Below are 18300 nucleotides of genomic sequence, written 5' to 3'. Positions count from 1 at the left end.
CCATGTTACTAGTTCTTTTTGTAAAGAATAGGATGAGAAATATTGAGTAATCCACCAATGTAAGAAAAAACCTAAACAAGCCAAATGGAAACAACCTCACCCTCTTCATTAAAAATACTGTGTAAAATTTATGGAGCTTGTAAATGGTGGTGTTTTTTGATGGATTTCATTTTGTTCTAGTCTCTATGAAATTCCAAGCGTGTCGTTATCAAGTTTTGGAGAGGATTTTGGCAAACTGTTAGATGAGACAGATGAAATGGACAGCATCCACGACGTGACTTTTCAGATTGGCACGAGAACTTACCCTGTGCACAAATACATCTTGGCCACGCGCTCCGAATTCTTCAAGAAGCTCTTTGTTTCCAGTGACAACCAGTTGGACACTCCAGACGTTTACCGTAAAGATGAAGATGCTGTTGGATGTGACCTGTATGTTATAGAGAAAGTTCATCCCGATCTGTTTGCGTACCTTCTGCAGTTCATATACACTGATACTTGCGATCTCCTGACTCACGGTTATAAACCGAAAATCCTGCATAAAGGAAAATCGGAAGAATATCAAGATACTTTAATTTCTAACCTGAGCAAAATGAGTTTTGATGAAAATGTTAATGGAAAGTCTGCATTTGAGATTTATAGAAATAATCAAGTGCAAGTTATAAATGAGAAACAGAAGAGCAAATCTAAAAAAGGCAAAGTTGCTGGGGAAGAAGCGAACCTCATAAAAATGTTGCAAAGTGCTGCAAGGAAGTTTGGACTCAGCAATTTAAGTGGAAGGTGGGTGAAAAGAAATGCATTTATATTCTGGGAAACTCTTCCCGGAGTGTTTTTATGTAAGCCAATCTAACTTTAGTTGTTACTAAAATAGAAGGCTAGTTGGGGTTGATAAATTTGTCTTTTTTTTGCTTCTTTTATTGTTTGTAAGTATAAAAGTTTACGGCACATACCAGGCCATCTCTTTAAAGCAGTATCAGTTTGTTCTGATGCTCTTCGCTAAGAGAAAGTGTGTATGATCTTTTCGAATAACGTTCATAGCATGATTATGTACTTAAAGCATCATTTTTGAACGGGCTTCTATATGATGGAAATGTGCTGTTGGCCCTTCTTGTGTCCTAGAACCTCTTGGACGGTTGTATTTAAAACATTTGGCCTGTGTATCTTTTAAGGCATGAGCTCTCCGAGACCGTTGCAAACCATCTGACTTTCCAGAATGACTGTCATAAAACATCAATAGTCGTTTTGTTAGAGACAGCTGATCTAATTGAGTTTTGGATTGATGAATTTCTATGCTGTGGTCCGTAGTCTACCGGTTTTTCCATTGACAATGAACATACTTAGTGTGAAACTACACATTGCAAAGTTAAATTCCTCTTGAACTGATGCATTTTTAATCTTACGTGATGAAACTAATGGAATTGAGACCAAATGTCTCTGTAGAACTGCATCACTCGTGTTTTTTCTTTGTTTTCCTGCATTTGTCTTTTACTTTCAAAGGAGGGGATGAATGTTTTCAGGGCAGTTTTCTTCACTGTATTTTTAGGAAACACTAAAATTAATCAGCAAAGATGTGAAGCTGCTGCTAAAACTGAGTTCCTGAGTAAAATTTCCATGTTTAAGACCTTTCCTTTTGAAAGTGTATTGCTTTGTAATCTACCAGCAGCACTCGGATGTTTTCACCATCCCATTCACAAGCCTCCTTTGAGGAATTTGGGTGCTAAGGAAGCCTGTAGTGAAACGTGCATCTCTTCCAAACCAGCCTTTGCTCAGATAACTGCTTGGTAGCCGTATATATAACTCCTAGACCCTGTGATATTGGACTTCGGCCTTAACTATAGCAGTATAGAATCATTGAATGGTTTGGGTTGGAAGGGATCTTAAAGATCATCGAGTTCCAACCCTCCTGCCATAGGCAGGGACACCTCCCACTAGACCAGGTTGCTCAAAGCCCATCTAAGATTTCATCTAAGATAACAATAAGGTAGTGAAGATCTGGAAAGAATGTCGGTTACATTTTGCATCTCCAGTGAAGGTTTTCAAGTAACAACTGACCTTTTCTAGTTTTCTGTGCTGAATCATTTCAGTCTTCTTTCGTATTCACAATCCGAGCCCGCTGAAGTGCTGTTACTTTGTGAGACTCTTCTTTTTAATGATTTGAACTGTCTAGTAATTGTATTACTTATTACTAATGTTAATAATTTGCAGGTTGGATGGAGTCAGGTTAGAAAACGGAAAAATTAATGTTGTCAACAAGAAGAATGGGAACAAACTGAAGTTAAATCAGAAGAAATGGTAAACTTTTAAAATCAAGCTTCCTCTACCCCCACCATCTTCCTCTTAAGCCATCTCTTTATCTGTTAAGCGTAGGCTGAGGTTGATCAGCTGTATTTTAACTTCTGGTGCACACTTGTCTCTTCCACAGTAACTCATGTTTGTAAGGTCTCTGTAGACGCTTACAGGCTGATATATGAATTAGGAATCTGGGCTAGGTTATGTAGGGTGTATTTTTGCTTCTTTTTTGCTGTACGTTAGTGTGTTCTGTGGGTTAACTGAGTTGTAGAATACTAATGCCAGGAGAAATGTTGTGGGTAACCCAGTCAAAACCAGTTTGACTTCTGCAAATATGCTTGCTCTGACAATAAGACGACATGGATTGGAAATAAGAAAATATAATATAAATAACATTTTTAATAATAATTTTATAATAATTTTTTTTTCTAATTAAGAAAATCTCTGGAGTATCTTTCAATAGAAAAATTCCTTATGCTTTTATCAAAGTGATGTTTGGTTTTTAATGCCATTGGTGTGATTGGGTTATTCATGCTCAAAGGCTTGGATAGTAGTAAAAGCTACATTGCATAAAAGTAGCTTTTTCACAGAATTTTGATTACTTCACTCTTAAAATGCTTTCTCAAAGCTTATAGTAGCTACTAACGTAAAAGAAATAACTAATTTAACATAGATCTTTTGAAATTGACTAAAATTAACCCTAATTAATTTATTTGGCCATAGCAGTTTTGAAACCGTAATTGACTGTGTTTTGAAGGAAATACTTCAGGTGGAATTTTGAGAGCTCATCTTTGGACAAAAAAATTCTCTCTTGAATTCGTTCCTGTCCTTTTAGCTTCATTTCATATGCTATTTTTAAAGTACAGGTGTGTTTTATTTTAAAAGATAAATCCTAATCTGCTAAAGTAAGCATTTATTTGTAGAGTTCACAACTTGTAGCTCTTCTGAACAGTCACAGTTCCGATCCTATTAAATCTCTTCTAGTTCATACCTCTGCGATGTGACCCTGAAATCTTTAGATGGAAAGGAATTCCCGTGTCATAAGTGTGTACTTTGTGCAAGACTTGGTATGTGTGTATATTTATACATATATATATATACATCGTATTGTCTATTTTCATTGAAATTTTATTGCATCTGGAACTGAAATGCCTTTCTTTACAGATTATTTTCACAGCATGTTAAGCAGCTCGTGGATTGAGGTAAGCTTGTCAATAAACATGTGTGGTGGTATCTTTTGTTGCATCAAATAAGTGACAGCTTTTCAGTTTTTCCTAGAATTACATACCCTAAATACTAGGGAAAAGGAAAGGTTGGGTTCTTGGATCTCATTTGCAAGAAAAAAAAAAAAAACCTGCACATTTTTGGTTACTCTATATTTGTACTATTGAGATTGTGAATTAAATGAGAGTAATAAATGTAATAATATACATCAAAGGAAATTAAAGTATTGTTTTAGAGGTTTATTTTGAGCTAGTTCATGTATTTATAGAAGCTGCTGGACTCTTTTTATGGGATATGGCTATGGATGAATTTTCATTTTTTCTGTAAAAGATCTTGGAATTTAAATAGTATGCAGAATGGAATACAAATACACAGCAGAACTGAAAGTCATTGTGTAGAACCTCTAGTTGACTTTTACTGTTAAGGAAATAGAGGATATCAAGGACTATTCCTCTTAGTCACCATCTGCTGCTTCCAAAGGTCTTTTATTTGTCTTGGTTCATATTTGCTACCTGTGATTCGATGCCCTGGTTGTTCCTGGACATCGTCATTTCACTAAATGCCTCTCTTAAAGTATGTGAATACTATTGAGGATGCTTGTTGAAGGGGAGGAAAGGTGTAAATGGAGAAGCATTTTTCAGAGACTAAAAGCTGAAGCAGCATGCAGGAGTTTTCTCAGCTTTCATAGCTTATTAGCAATATGTAAATCTAAGAGCTTGGCAGAGCACTGGCAGTCCCTCTGCTGCGTAACGGGAACTTTACCTGTCCTCTTAAATTACTGTGCTGCCTCTTCCTCAGTCATCCCTGAGGAAATATATCTGAAGCACTGCGAGACAAGTGATTGATTGATTTATTTTTTGAAGTGTTTCATGTCTGTTTGTATCATTGATTTCTATATCACTTTTATGTACTTTTTAAATTATCCATTATTTCCTAAGGAAATCTAAATCATACTAAATTCATAAGTAAATATTTTGTGAATCACAGAATATTTTTGGTTGGATGGGACCTTTGAGATCATAGAGTCCAACCAACAAAAAAACCCACCAAAAACAAACAAACAAAAAAACCCCAAAATCCCAGAACACCAAACACCAGAACCAAACCAAAACAAACACCCACAACCACACACCACCCCACCCACAAACAGACACAAACCAACAATCTCGGGCACTAGAGCATGCCCTGAAGTGCCATGTCTACACGTTTCTGAAATACCTCCAGGGATGGCGACTCCACCACCTCCCTGGGCAGGCTGTTCCAGTGCCTGACCACTCTCTCAGTAAAGTAATTCTTCCTGATATCTAATCTAAACCTCCCCTGCCCCAACTTCAGACCATTTCCTCTGGTCCTGCCATTATTCCCTTGGGAGAAGAGGCCAACACCCACCTCTCTACACCCTCCTTTCAGGTAGTTGTAGAGGGCAATGAGGTCCCCCCTCAGCCTCCTCTTCTCCAAACTAAACATGCCCAGTTCCCTCAGCCGCTCCTCATATGACTTGTTCTCTAGACCCCTCACCAGCTTGGTGGCTCTCCTCTGGACGTGCTCCAGCAGCTCAATGTCCTTCCTGTAGTGAGGGGCCCAGAACTGAACACAGCACTCGAGGTGAGGCCTCACCAGTGCCGAGTACAGAGGCACCATCACTGCCCTACTCCTGCTGGCCACGCTATTCCTGATCCAGGCCAGGATGCCGTTGGCTTTCTTGGCCACCTGGGCACACTGCTGGCTCGTGTTAAGCCGGCTGTCCACCAACACCCCCAGGTCCTTTTCTGCTGGGCAGCTTTCCAGCCACTCTGCCCCAAGCCTGTAGCGTTGCCTGGGGTTGTTGTGACCGAAATGCAGGACCAGGAATTGGCCTTATTAAACCTCATCCCATTGGCCTTGGCCCATTGATCCAACCTGTCCAGGTCCCTCTGTAGAGCCTTCCGACCCTCAAGCAGATCAACACTCCCACCTAGTTTGGTGTCATCTGCAAACTTACTGAGGGTGCACTCAATCCACTTATCCAGATCATCAATAAAGATATTAAACAAGACTGGCCCCAAAACTGAGCCGTGAGGGACACCACTGGTGACCGGCCGCCAACTGGATTTCACCCCATTAATTACAACTCTCTGGGCTCTCAAGTGCTCTAGATGTTGTGTAAAAGTCTTAATATCTGTAAGAGGTTTTTAAACTTCGGACAGGAAATGTGTCAGTACCAGTAGCATGTTCTAAAGTAAAAGAAATCTTTTAGTATAAAGCTTTGCTTCAGTACCACCTGAAATAACCCAAAGTTTCTAAGAAGTGTTTCTGCATAAACTTGAATGGTGACAAATACATGGTTTGAAGGCTAATGTTTACTTATTCAAAAGCTTTGCCTTAATGGTTTAGATGGTTCTTCAAATGGAGGGTTTGCTGAGGACCTTGTTTTTGGAGGGATTAACAGTAATGGCTATTTTCATTTTATTCATGTGTGGGAATTTGTGATTTCCCTAGATCTTTTTGCCTTGAAAGGGAAGCGGTTCAGTACTTGCATAGGGGACTCCTGTGGCTCTACTTTTAAACAGTTGAGGGTGAAGTAATGCAATCAAGGAGGATTATTAGAAAAGGTGCTCAAACTGATGAAACACTGAACTGTTTCATGGATATTTATTCAGCAGTTTGGGCAGATTTTAATCGCTCTGCTACAATTGATTATTAACTGAAAAGCTTGAACAGATTTTGTCCAAATGCTTAAAAAATTGTTCAAGTTTGAAAATGTGACCGTCAGTCTGAATCATTTGCTAAATATAATTGCTGTCTTAATTCTGTAGTCAGCTTCTTTTACTGTTTGTGTGTGTGTGTCTTTTTTTTTTTTTTTTTTTCTAAAATCCTTTTGCCTTTTAGGCTTCCTGTTGTTCAGCTCTGGAGATGCCGATCCATTCTGACATACTACAGATAATTGTAGACTACCTGTACACAGATGAAGCTCTTGCGATAAAAGGTGCCATTATTATATTTTCAACTCAGCTGTAGCTCCTTCAATTTTTATATTTTTAAAATAGAAATTCAATGTTTAATATGCTCGTGTTTAAGTTTTATGTAGAAAATCCAAATTTTTGTGACACTTGAACTGCAGATTTCCTTTTCCTTCCTTCTCTCGTTTCAAAAAGTGGCTGTTTGTGCTCTTTTAAGCTATTCCTTGTGCTGTGAATATCCCATCTAAATTTGCAAAGCCATTACATTTGTCCTTTGGTAAAATCTCCTTGAAGCTCTATGTGTTAATAGTGACTTTGAGTTGCCCGCAGCGTTTACGTGATGCTTTGTTTTCCAGATTCTCAAAATGTGGAATTCATATGTAACGTTCTTGTGGTAGCAGATCAACTTCTTATATCCAGACTCAAAGAAATCTGTGAAGTAGCCATTGCGGAAAAACGTGAGTTCTTCCACTTGTATTATAAAGAGTTAGAGAATAAAAAATGGTGGGTTTTTTAGATGTTGATGTTCTTTTCTATTTCAGCACAGAATTACTTGCTTATATTCCTTTGCTCTAATTACCTTTTGCTGTTCATTGCATAGCTGTTAACGATTCTTTAGTCTGGGTGATGTTCTAGGTTAGCATAATTATCCATTCCTTTTGCAAGGTTCTCTTCATCTCATGCTCTTTAATAAAAGAAAAAAAAAAAGTCTCCCCCAACTACTACAACAAATAAGCCAAACTTTTATAAAACCTTTATTTCATTGAATTCAAACTTTTTGTCTTTAAAACATGATGAAATGTATTCTGTGTTTCTATTTCTGTCCTTGTATTTAGTTCTACTAGTTCTTCTGTTGTTGGTTTGAGATGGTGCTGTTTCTATATGGCTATGAAGGTCTCTCTTCTAGAAAACACTAAGTGTTGTTACTTACCTTCATACAAGAAGTCAGCAAGCATTTTTTGCTTAGCATTTCGTAGTGGCTTCCATTTTTCTCTCTCTCTCTCTCTCTTTCTCTCTCTCTCCCGCCCTCTACCCCTTCACCACCCCTTTTTTTTTTTTCCTTCCTCCCTGCTGAGGGAATATTTTGAGCTTTGAGAACTGTTTATGTTGTATGTGAAATGTGCTATTTTTAGCTTTCTTTTTCGCTGCTACAAAGTTATATGGAGCTTGCTATAGTTTATGGCCATTTGAGCATTAGCGTTTCTTCTAGGAATGGAGAAGTATATGATATGTTTCAATAACTAGATCATGCCCTTCAATGTCTTAAACCCTGCCGCATGGTATTGTGGCAGGTTATCCAATTTATTTTGTTGTTTTTCTTCTTTGCAGTTACTTTGAAGAACGCTGCCGAGCTGTTGGAGTTCTCAGCAATGTATAACGCTGAGCAGTTAAAATTGTCCTGTTTGCAGTTCATAGGACTCAATATGGCAGCTTTGCTCGAGGCGAGGTACGGAGGAATGCAAACGTGTTCATGCACTAGCTGTTCAATTCAAACATCTCAAAAAGACAGAAGGGTTGGAAGAGCTAATAGGAGCAAATAGGAGCGATTAAATGTTAAAATGCAACTGAATGCTGCTAGTTTAAAGGGAGGCTTATTTTTGCCAAAGAGGGAGAGAGAAATTAGTTAGCTCTCTGTACATACTGTACCAGTTCTATAGTACAAAACCCTGTGTTACAGTTTGTTATGAAGAGACTGAATTAAGGGGAAAAAACTCTCCTGAATTCAGTGGGCTTTGAAATTAGGTCTGAGCTTATTTGAGTTTTTATATTGTTTTTGAAGATGCATAAAACTGCTGGGTTTTTTTATTGTGTTTTTTTTTTTAATTATTATAGTTACTATGCAAATTAAATTTAAGTAGGTTTATTGTAGCTGATGCATTTTCCAAAGAGGATGTGCCTGCCTTCTTGTAGTCTCTTTGCTTTAACTGTCTGCAGTGAGGGCTGAACAAATTAATTAATTACCTTTACTTTCCACAATGATTCAGCTGGGGTTCTAAGAAGTTGTAAGTGTCCCCTGGCTTTTCTTCTCTTGATGTTTTTGGACAGAGTTTCAGGTTGCTTCCAGAGTATGTATCATCATCTCAGAGCAAGCCTTATGAGCACTGATAGAACTTCTTTTCTAGCAAAGACTTAACCCCCCCATAAAACAACACAACCCAACCAAACAAAAAACCCCTTATCTCTATTATTGGTCCACTCTGTCCACTCCCTGGCCTTTTGTCACATTTCTTTTTACCTACAGAAGTTCTTAGAGATCTGAGCCAGCTCAGGATGCCAGCACTTCTTTGCTGTGTCACACAACTGCTCTGCTTGTATCACAGATACAGGAATCCATTCATATTAGCAATTTTCCTCTTCACAATTTGAGTATAAACATTTCAACCTTGGATTTTGGAGAGAAGAGTAAAAACCTTATAACGTTATCTTAAGTAGTATTCTCAATTCAGATTTGTTTCATCTTAAGCCTGGAAAGGTCATGCAACATTCTTACTACCATTAAGACTGTATCTGCGTTTTAGTGAAAATCTGAAACTGTCATTACTGGGTAGCAAGACTTTTAATCTGAGACACCTGAGACATTTAGAACTTAGGCAGCTTTGTACAAAGAAGGCCGCTTACACGGGCAAAACAGTTCTGTGGAGTAATGTTTGTTGCTGTAATGTTATTTTTTGGCATGAATATCAAGGGAGGTTGTGGCTGAGTTTTATAGAAGAATTTATGTAGACTTGGAGTGTTAGATACACATCAGGAAGACTTGAAAGTATGCAGAAATAGGTAAAAGAATGACCAGTTGATGGCAACTTAACTATATAGGTCTATATTGGCTGTGGCCTTAAGTAAAGGTAGGCTGTTGGGAAAGGTTGTGGGTTTAATCATGCTTTACATCAACGGCCTTGAGTAGTTCATATTTTGTGTTCATTTTCTTCCTTCTGACTCTGTGATCACCGTGAGTAGGTAATAGTGCCTCTAGGTGAGATTCATCTAAAACGTTAATTTGAATTACTCAGTAATGTGATTTTTTTTTTAAGTGATTTTTTTTTTTTAAGCTGGTAAGATAAATTTATATTTTATTTTTTTTAGGACTCTGGATGTCTTAAGTGATGAAGTTGTAAAGGATCTTTCTGTTTATTACAGGAAAATGGTAAGTGGTACAACTTGAGTATAAGCTGATTAGGTTTAATATGAGAACGGATGAGTAATAAATACATACATGCAGGGTTTGTAGATGACAGGCTGAATGTGGGACATTTGACTCAAAAGCTAAGGTTAGCTCCTGCTATTATCACTCTCACGGAGCTCATATTTCATTATTCACTGCTGCAACAGTAGTGCGTCCTTTAAATTCATTAATTATACACATTAAATGTTCTGTAATTAACAATTATTGCATGAAAAACCAAAGCATAACCTATGGAAAAGAGCATTTGCTACTTAGAAGAAAGGAGAAGAAAGCACATTAGACTTCTCCAGTGTAAAGGTCAGGGTGATCATATAGATCTTAAAAGCAGTAAGAAAAGGAATGTGAAAGCTGGACTTTAATGCAAAGGAGAAAACCAAGGCACATTATAATCCAATGTTCTTTAACTCTACAGTAGTAAAAGATGAATGTTTGCAAAACCTTGAAGCATTTTTTTTTTTTTTGTCAGGAATTACAGGCAGCTGAAACATATGCATTCTGAGCCTGTCACTTAAAATAATCCTCCTGCTGTTTTGCTTGAAGATGTAATTTAAGTTTATAAGCTAGTTAAGTAATCAATTACTTGATCTGTAAAAGTGTTTCAAATGACAGTCACTTTTGGTCCTTTTAAAAGAGATCACATATTTGCTAGCGTAAAACTTAAGAGAAACTTAATGTAATGACATTTATAACTACAGATTCCAGCTATGGTCAGAAGAGTAATTACTCCGTATCCAGATGGACCTGATATAAGTTCTTTTGAGCCTGAAGAGGGAGAGAACTTTGTCTTTTTAAGGGAAGAAATGAATACAGAACAAAATGCTCAGTAAGTATCTATTTTTCATCAATTTTTAAGTTGGGTGAGCTGTGTATGGCATTTATCCCCGTTTGGATGGTGCCTGACTCCCTTTGGGTTCAGAATAGAAATATTAAGAAAAAGGAGAAATGGAGATTTCAAAGACTGTTCTCAGCTCTCTTAAGTATTTTGAAATGTTACAGAAACTGTTTTTTTCAATTTAGAAGTAGCATGTGAGTAAAGGCAGCAAAACAAGCATGTACAGTAATGTCTGGGAGTTACGCATGTGATGAGAGTACCTGTGCTTGATGAGACCAACTGTGGAGTTCAGTGAAGAATTAGGAGAAATCAAAAGAGGAAAAAATCAGACTTGAGCATACTGTAGGTCTGGTCAGAAAATTGTGATAACCTAAATTTCTTTAATATTAACAGAATTGTCAAGTGAAATAGCAAGTTTTGTGGCATGAGTTTTTAATCTGTCAGTTTAAAGTGGCTACTGTCTGGCTGTAGAGTAACAAAACAAGCGACCTGTGTTTTAAAAAGGGTTAGAAAACGTGATCCAGACAACCATAGATCAGGTAGTTTGGTTTTGTGGACTTCTGGTATTTGTCTTTGAAGATTTATTCTGAAGACATAGAGGTGAGAGCGATAGAATCTGTAAAGCCTTGTCAGACTGACTTAATGTGCTATTTTTCTCTGGCGAGCAAATAATAAAATTGCAACTGCTTTTTTTTTTTTGTACGGTTTTTAAACTGGAGAAGCGGGCTGGGACGTCAGAACTATGAAAAGTTAATTTGATAGGATGGCTTGGTAACATTTTTTCCAAGACGGGCAGTGAAATCTGATGTCAGTGTGCGGATGAGACCTCGCCTGCAGTACTGTGTACTGTTCTGAGCGCTTGTGTCAAGAAAAGTTATGGTAAATGAGCTAGTAGAGATAAGGAGTAGTAGATCAGAGGAACTGAGAGCCCATTTTGTATTAGATTTCAAGCCTTTCAGTGTTTTTAAATACTTGACGATAACCTTTAGGGAATAAGGCAGTCCAAGGACTGGAAAAAAACCCCCAACCGTTCTAAGGTTACAGTAGTGATGCAGGGATGAATAAGTACATATATAGTTATTCCACAAAAAAGCTTCTCAAAGAAGCTTTTTGAGATGGGGTTACTGTAGCTGTGATTCATATAATTCTGAATTTCTACTAGTCTCGTTAAAAGGACAGATGCCTTTTATTTGATTCCACTCTTCCTAGTTATCATATATAGGAACCCATGACATTTTGGTAACATGACCATATACCTGCCTTATTGTAGAGGTAGTATCATCTTGGTGGCAATATTTGTGTTGGGGAAAAATGAGACCAACTATGGAGTTTGTTGAACTTCACTAACTTAGGAGAAATCAAAAGAGACTTGGATGTAGTTGGCTTTATATCTGTTGTTGTAGCAGGTTTAATCTGGCCTAGGTGGCAGTGCCAGCCTATGCAGCTGCTGTATCTTCTCCACAGAAGCCTTTGTGCAGGGTACTAGACCAGAGACTAGATCTAGACTGGAAAGAGTCTTTTCTCTTCCTCCTGGATGGTTTTTTTTTTCCCCACAAATCATTTTTCTAACTAATTGTGCCAATGCAGAAGCAGAGCAGGAACGAGCAGCAGGTGACAGTTGGCGGGACCAGGAATTACTGCTTGAAGTACAACCGTTGCTGCTGACTGAAAAACTTGATGTTGACACTGATAGTTTTGAGGCTTAATTTCTTTGGTTGAATCCATCGTGGGGTCTTTTTTTCTTTGTTTTTAATAGGGAAGCCCTTTTCAAAAAAGCAAAAACTAAGGCAAAAAAGAAGCCACGAAAACGGTCCGACAGCTCCGGAGGATATAATCTGTCAGACATTATTCAGAGTCCAGCTTCTACAGGTCAGTGGGAAAGAGGTATAAAAACAGAACATAAAGTTTAATATGCAATGCAATGTCTGTACTTCAATAAGGAAATCTTGCAAAGGTTATTTATTTTCTAGTGAATATCATAGTTGAATTTAAATAGTGAATTCTTAAGTTGCATTTGAAAGCACGTGTGTCATACTGAGCTTGTGCCCAAAGTTTGGATTCTGTAAAAGCATGTATTTTATCAAATAAAGTTAATGGACAGTTTCCCATGTGGTTTTAATAAGTGGAACATTTCTGCTGATGTGTTTTTTGTTTGTTTGGCTTTTTTTTCTGGAGTATAAAAAATAAATCGGTCGCTGTTTATTGGAGAGATGGTAGAAGCCTTCATTTTCAGCACAAAAGTGTTAGTGTTACTTTCTAAACCTGTATATTGTGAGACAGAGAAAGAAAAGTGGGAGTCATTCTGAAAAAATATTTAAGGTAGTCTTAAATTTCCTTATATTTATTCCAGTCTAGAATACTGGACTGGGGAAAATTCTGGTTATTTTGTATTCATCATATGGACTGAATAACTTTGGGGGTTTTTTAAACATTGTTTTGTCCGGCTCTCGTGATTTAATAGTTCTTCTCTCTCTCTTCTTATTTCTTAGGCTCAGTAAAACTGGATAAGACTAACTCTGTAGAATCACTTCCAGAACTCTTAACGTCTGACTCTGAAGGTAGTTACGCAGGAGTGAGTAGCCCCAGAGACTTGCAGTCCCCTGATTTCACAAAAGGATTTCATCCAGAGAAGACTGAGGTTGGATTTCTTTGTTCTTGGCAATTTGTCTGTGTTTATCTAGTTCATCAAAAGCAGAGTTTGTATTTTGGAGTGTTTCTGAGAAGCTGTTGTCCTTAAAATGGAGTAGACAACTTTAAGTAGTTACTGTTTGTCTGATAAAGCAAATAAAAATGAGTATTCTTTATTAAGTCTTCTAAGGGTAGTTTATTCATGTGGTATCGTAATAAGAATTTTTATGTGTGTAGTGTCCAGAAAATTGCAAACTGGAAGAGCAATTATGTAAAGTCTTTATCTACTTCATTTAAAATGCAAAAGCAAATCTGAAGTTCAGAAGCCAAGAAAACAAAAACAGAAGCCAAAAAACTCCAGGAAAATCCTGCTGTTCTTTGACTACTGTAGTTGTACAGAAGTATGGTCCAGGATAACTGAGATAACTGGCAAAGAGAAATAAGTTTGAGAGAATTGTGCCTATGTTAAGTGTTAAAGCTTTAAAAATGAATCTCTTTGAGTGAATTCTCCCCTATAAAGGTGCATGTTTGGACTGAAATGATTCAGGGTGAACTGTGAAGCGAAAAAAAAATAAAGGTACAAATAGCAGACGGGTCAGGGATTCGCTACAGTATTGCTATTTTTGAGGTATCCTTTAAAATCTTTTCACTTAAGTGTCATTCAAGTTGTTTGTAGGATCATGTTTGTTTTTTTTTTTTTTTCCTAAATGAAAAAACGTGAGAATATTTATTCAACACTTTTCTGTCTTTTTTTTAGATGAAGGACAAAGCGTGCAGTCAGGGTATGAAACCCTCTCCACCTCACAAGGAGTTGAAGTCATACAAGGGCTCACCAGCGCTGACACAGTCTGTCCCACAGTCCATTCCCAGTGCTAGGAACAATTATGCCAGCTCTCCCAATTGGGTAGCAACCAGTTTCAGGTGGAGTAACTGTTGTGGTGCCTACATAACTTTTAATCACTGTTCTACGCTTTGTAGTGAATGCTAATAATATTCTATTCAGACTAAAAAGCTGTCTACTCTTCAAAATGATCATATATTACTTGACATGTGAATTAAAGGTTTTGATAGTTTAATACAACTGGTATTTTTTTAATTATTCTTTGAGAAAACCAATTGTTAGATACATATATATTTTTTTTTAAGTGCTACCAGTCTGGACTTCTAATGTTTGGTTTTGTTTTTTTTTTTTAGGAGGTCTACCTGGTTAACACTTTGTAAAATACTTGGTATTTTTTTGTAGAATCAGACCATGCCTGAAGCCATTAGAAGCACCATTGTACTTTGACATTTTTAAGGCATGCCTTTTAGACATAAACAGTCTGTGAAAATCAACACTACAGGTTTAACTGATACAGTAATAAAAAAAAAAAATTATTAATTTTTATCTGTAGCAGTATCTGCATATGAAAAAGGAGCAGTACTGGGATAGACTGAAGTTCTGTCTTGCCTAGTGTCTTGTCTCTGAGTTGTCAATAAAAGTTGAATAGAGAAGAGTTTAAGGATTTAGAGAGTCATATAGTGATCATTTCCCACAATTTTCCCAGGCCCTGTTGGTTTGTAGCTGATGGGCTTTGTTAATACGGGTGATACAGCTGTGGAAATCAGAAGCTAGCACATCCCACAACCAACTCTTCAGACTGGTTGGAAGAAGCTCCACCTTCATTGAGAGTTCTTTTTGAATGTTTTTTAGAGGATTGCATGAAAGGGGAACAGATAAAACCCCAGGACTTTGGTGTAATGTCACTGTGCCTTTATGGGTTTCCCTTGTACCCTTTATTCACTTTTTCTAGTATTGCTGGTATGGTGTCAAGAAAAAGCAGGTAGTGCTGTTGTGTAGAATGTTTAAAGGATTAATATTGTAGTGTATTTGGTTGAACTACTGTGGAGGAGCAGTGACAACAGACTTTGGTGTGATCTCCCAGTGGTTAATTCACCATTTAATGTATGGCAGTTGGGTTTATGTAGGGAGGGACAGAGGTAGTGCTGGTTATGTTTTATTTCAAAGCTTGTCCTTGAATCTAGTTGTAACACTGCTTAGTTTACAAATGCCTCTACGTACATGGGTTTTAATTTATAGTTTCATGTAAAGCTTGGAAATATCTGGATTTAATTCATGTTTATTTCTCTGGAAGATTAAAATCTAGGTCACTTATGAAAAGGAAACTGATTCCTAAAGCTTGAGAATATTACTAGTGTTTGTACAGAGCTCAAACTTTGCAAAGAGTGTTCTGTTTGCCATGTGAAATAATTTTAATCCTGTTCTTCAAAGAAAGATTTTATTCAACTTTCATGAAACTGCTGTGAGCAATGAGTCTCTAGTACTTAGTGTGAGAAGTTGACTGCTAAATAAGTATCCTGCTTTTAGGTATCTAATTTTTTTTGAAGTAATCATAGTTCACATCTTTTTGTTTCATAGTATAATGAGTCTTGAAAGTATTTTTATAGTATGCTCTTAAATATGTATATATTTATAAAAGTTCTGTCAGAAACATTCTATTTGAGGTTTGCCATAATTGAGGAACCAGACATAAATTATACATCCGGTTCCCAATCTTATGTATGATTTAGAGAATTTCAGTGAAGGCTGGAACTGTGGAATGTAAGGAAAAATGAGCGCCTTGTAAGGTAACTTTTTATTTTTCATTTAGCCCTGCCAGCCCTCCTGCTATGGACCTAAGAACCATCATGGAAATTGAAGAAAGTATGCAGAAATGTGGAACCATGCCAAAGGCAAATTCAGGGTTGGTAAAAAACCAATATCTATAAAAGAAAAGCGTGACCGGGCTATTATGAATTTACTTAGCGGTTCAGGCAGTTCAGAGTTTAAAACAAGCAGGAGAAAAATTGTCCTATTTGTTTTTTTAACAGCTTTGTTTACTTCAGTTCGTAATAGTGTTTTTCTGTGCGCATACAAAATTTATCCCTTTATTTTACTGTAGTCGTGTTTGGTCAACTGCTGCAAAAGCCCGTGTTAGCTGTTGAAATGTGAAAGAGCAAGCTAGTATCTGAAATCAGTGACCTGCTCTGTGGAGCTTTCCTGTTTCTAACCAAAAAAAGAACTAATTCTTGTCGCTAGCACTTTGGGAATTGCTTGTGGACAAGGACTGTAGTTGATCCTGAAGTTTATTTCTTGTCTCCCATTCTCTGACCTCCCCCAGCACCCATGTGTTGATACTGAGAATTCTTTCTCAGCAAGCATGGTTCTTGTTTGGAGAAGCATCCCAAAGACACTGCGAGATAAAAGTACATTTTCAGGAGACAGTGGATTAAACCTGGTGTTTCTTAACTAGTGATCCATGGAAGAGAACAGGAGACGACTTTCATGACCTTTGGAATGTAGTATTCTTTTAAAGGAGAGCTAGGACAGTGGTCCTGGAGCCTAGGAAAGGGTTGCTGGCTAGGGAAATTCAGAAGCTATGACCAAAACTGCCAAGACCAAAGAATCCAAATAACTTAGGAAATTATTACAAATAAAAAAAATGTCTATATTACGTTATATATGTTTCTTATGTGTGAATGTATTTGGTTTAAGGGAGCTAAGCTTCTGATAGTCTCTAAAATGTCACAAAATTAGAAAATAGTCTTCATCTGATGCTATTCCATCTCTTTTGGAGGCTTGATTCCTACTCTGTATGTTTTCATTTGTGAGAAATAGTTTGCTGATGCTTTTCTTTCTGTCACTCTTGATATTCATTGAGCCTCCTCTTGCTCCCCAGCCATCCAACTCTTCCTCCCCTCCCCCCCAACCTATACTCCCCTTTTGCTGCTCCTCACAAAGTATTTTGGTCTAGGAAAGAAGTATTTCTCAGTTTAATTTGCAAGATTAAAGGCGAGTCGTCTCAAAGGACACTGGTCTTACATCTCTCTTTGCAATAACAATTCACAGCAGAATGGCATCTCATGGAATCAAGCTTTCTCAGAAGCAAAGGAAGATGATTGCCCTGGCAGCAAAAGATAACGGAGCAATAACCGGCAGCACAGAACCTACTACGCTAATAACCACACCGCCTCCGCCTACGAAAGTTGCAAAACTAGGGAATGCATGGTATGGAATAAATCAAATATCCCTTCTTTTTCTTTGGAGGGTTTTTACGTTGAATAGCCTCTTAGATGCAGTTTCTTAAATAAAAATGGTCTAGGTTCTGTTCACTAAGACGACTGGCATTGAACTGTTTGTATCTACATTTGGTAGTAATCTAGAAATTCAAAGGGGGTGGGGAAATGGAGTGGTTGCAGTTTAACAGTTCTTTGAAATTTTGCTCTGGTGAGTCAGATGACTGCATCCCATCTGGTTCCTGCCTGTGTGTGATGTGGTATTTGCAGATGGTATCAAAGTGAAGTATAGAAAAAGAAGGTTGAGCACAAGCTTTGAAACTTAGTCAGGAAGAGGTTATTGAAAACCATTATGAATGTGTTGGGTTTTTTTTTTTTCTCTGTCAAAAACAGAGGGGGAAAGGGCTAGAATGACTTTGGGGTAGAGCAAAAATAGACCGAAATTATAGATAACAAAGTTACCTTGGTGGCTAGGAGCTGAAGGGAGTGATGGATGCTGCTAAGAATTCTTATACTGGAAGGATGCATGATGGGTTTAAGATTACTTGTAATGCTGATTACCCACAATCTAAATGTTCAAGTTATTATCACTGTATCAAATAGAAAAATGGTTTTTCATCTGTTCAATGAACTAGGGTCACAGCATCGAATGTAATGAGGCGCTCGCCCAATTCGTGCTTTGTTGTTCACATTTACAGTTGTCATCAGATGAAAGCATAAAGGCATAAATGTAAAAGTTGCAAGCTATGTAAATTTAATGAGTTTAATTATTACAGATTAAATACCTATGTGCATGCTGGGCAGTTCTGCTCCTTTTCCTCTTCAAGAAGGTCTAGACTTGAAGCGCCTTTAGATTTCTTTGAGATTCCACAAGGTCTGTTGCTACGCTCTTATCTTAGTTTAAGACCCCAGTAATCACAGTAATATCCCACGTAACAATGGTAAAATAGAGCTGGCGTTCAAAATACTTATCAGTAACGTGGGAGAAACTGTGAGAGCATGTTGTAATCTTCCCAAAATCATGAATTATAAATTAGATAATAGTTGATTCTAAAATGGTATTCTACGTGCAGTTATGACACCAGAATAAGCTTTATTTCTCCAGTGGACACCATGCAGTATGTTCAGCCTCATGGTTAGAGGGCTTCAGTATT

General features: G+C 37.4%; 1 protein-coding gene across 1 annotated transcript in view; it reads left to right on the top strand.

Moving 5' to 3' along the window:
* IBTK (inhibitor of Bruton tyrosine kinase) overlaps positions 1-18300 on the top strand; it is a 52762-nt gene that overhangs the window by 23869 nt on the left and 10593 nt on the right. Inside the window, exons 12-25 of the mRNA XM_074150371.1 lie at positions 181-777; positions 2203-2289; positions 3271-3353; positions 3451-3488; positions 6379-6475; positions 6806-6907; positions 7779-7896; positions 9531-9591; positions 10326-10453; positions 12219-12331; positions 12952-13100; positions 13848-14011; positions 15742-15834; positions 16980-17138. Coding sequence (XP_074006472.1) covers positions 181-777; positions 2203-2289; positions 3271-3353; positions 3451-3488; positions 6379-6475; positions 6806-6907; positions 7779-7896; positions 9531-9591; positions 10326-10453; positions 12219-12331; positions 12952-13100; positions 13848-14011; positions 15742-15834; positions 16980-17138 — 1989 coding nt within the window. The remainder of the gene's footprint in view (positions 1-180; positions 778-2202; positions 2290-3270; positions 3354-3450; positions 3489-6378; positions 6476-6805; positions 6908-7778; positions 7897-9530; positions 9592-10325; positions 10454-12218; positions 12332-12951; positions 13101-13847; positions 14012-15741; positions 15835-16979; positions 17139-18300) is intronic.

This window comes from Numenius arquata, chromosome 7 (assembly GCF_964106895.1).
Source record: "Numenius arquata chromosome 7, bNumArq3.hap1.1, whole genome shotgun sequence".
Taxonomy (NCBI): Eukaryota; Metazoa; Chordata; class Aves; order Charadriiformes; family Scolopacidae; genus Numenius; species Numenius arquata.
Note: the sequence above shows the minus strand (reverse complement) of the source record. Positions and strands in the feature narration are given on the sequence as shown.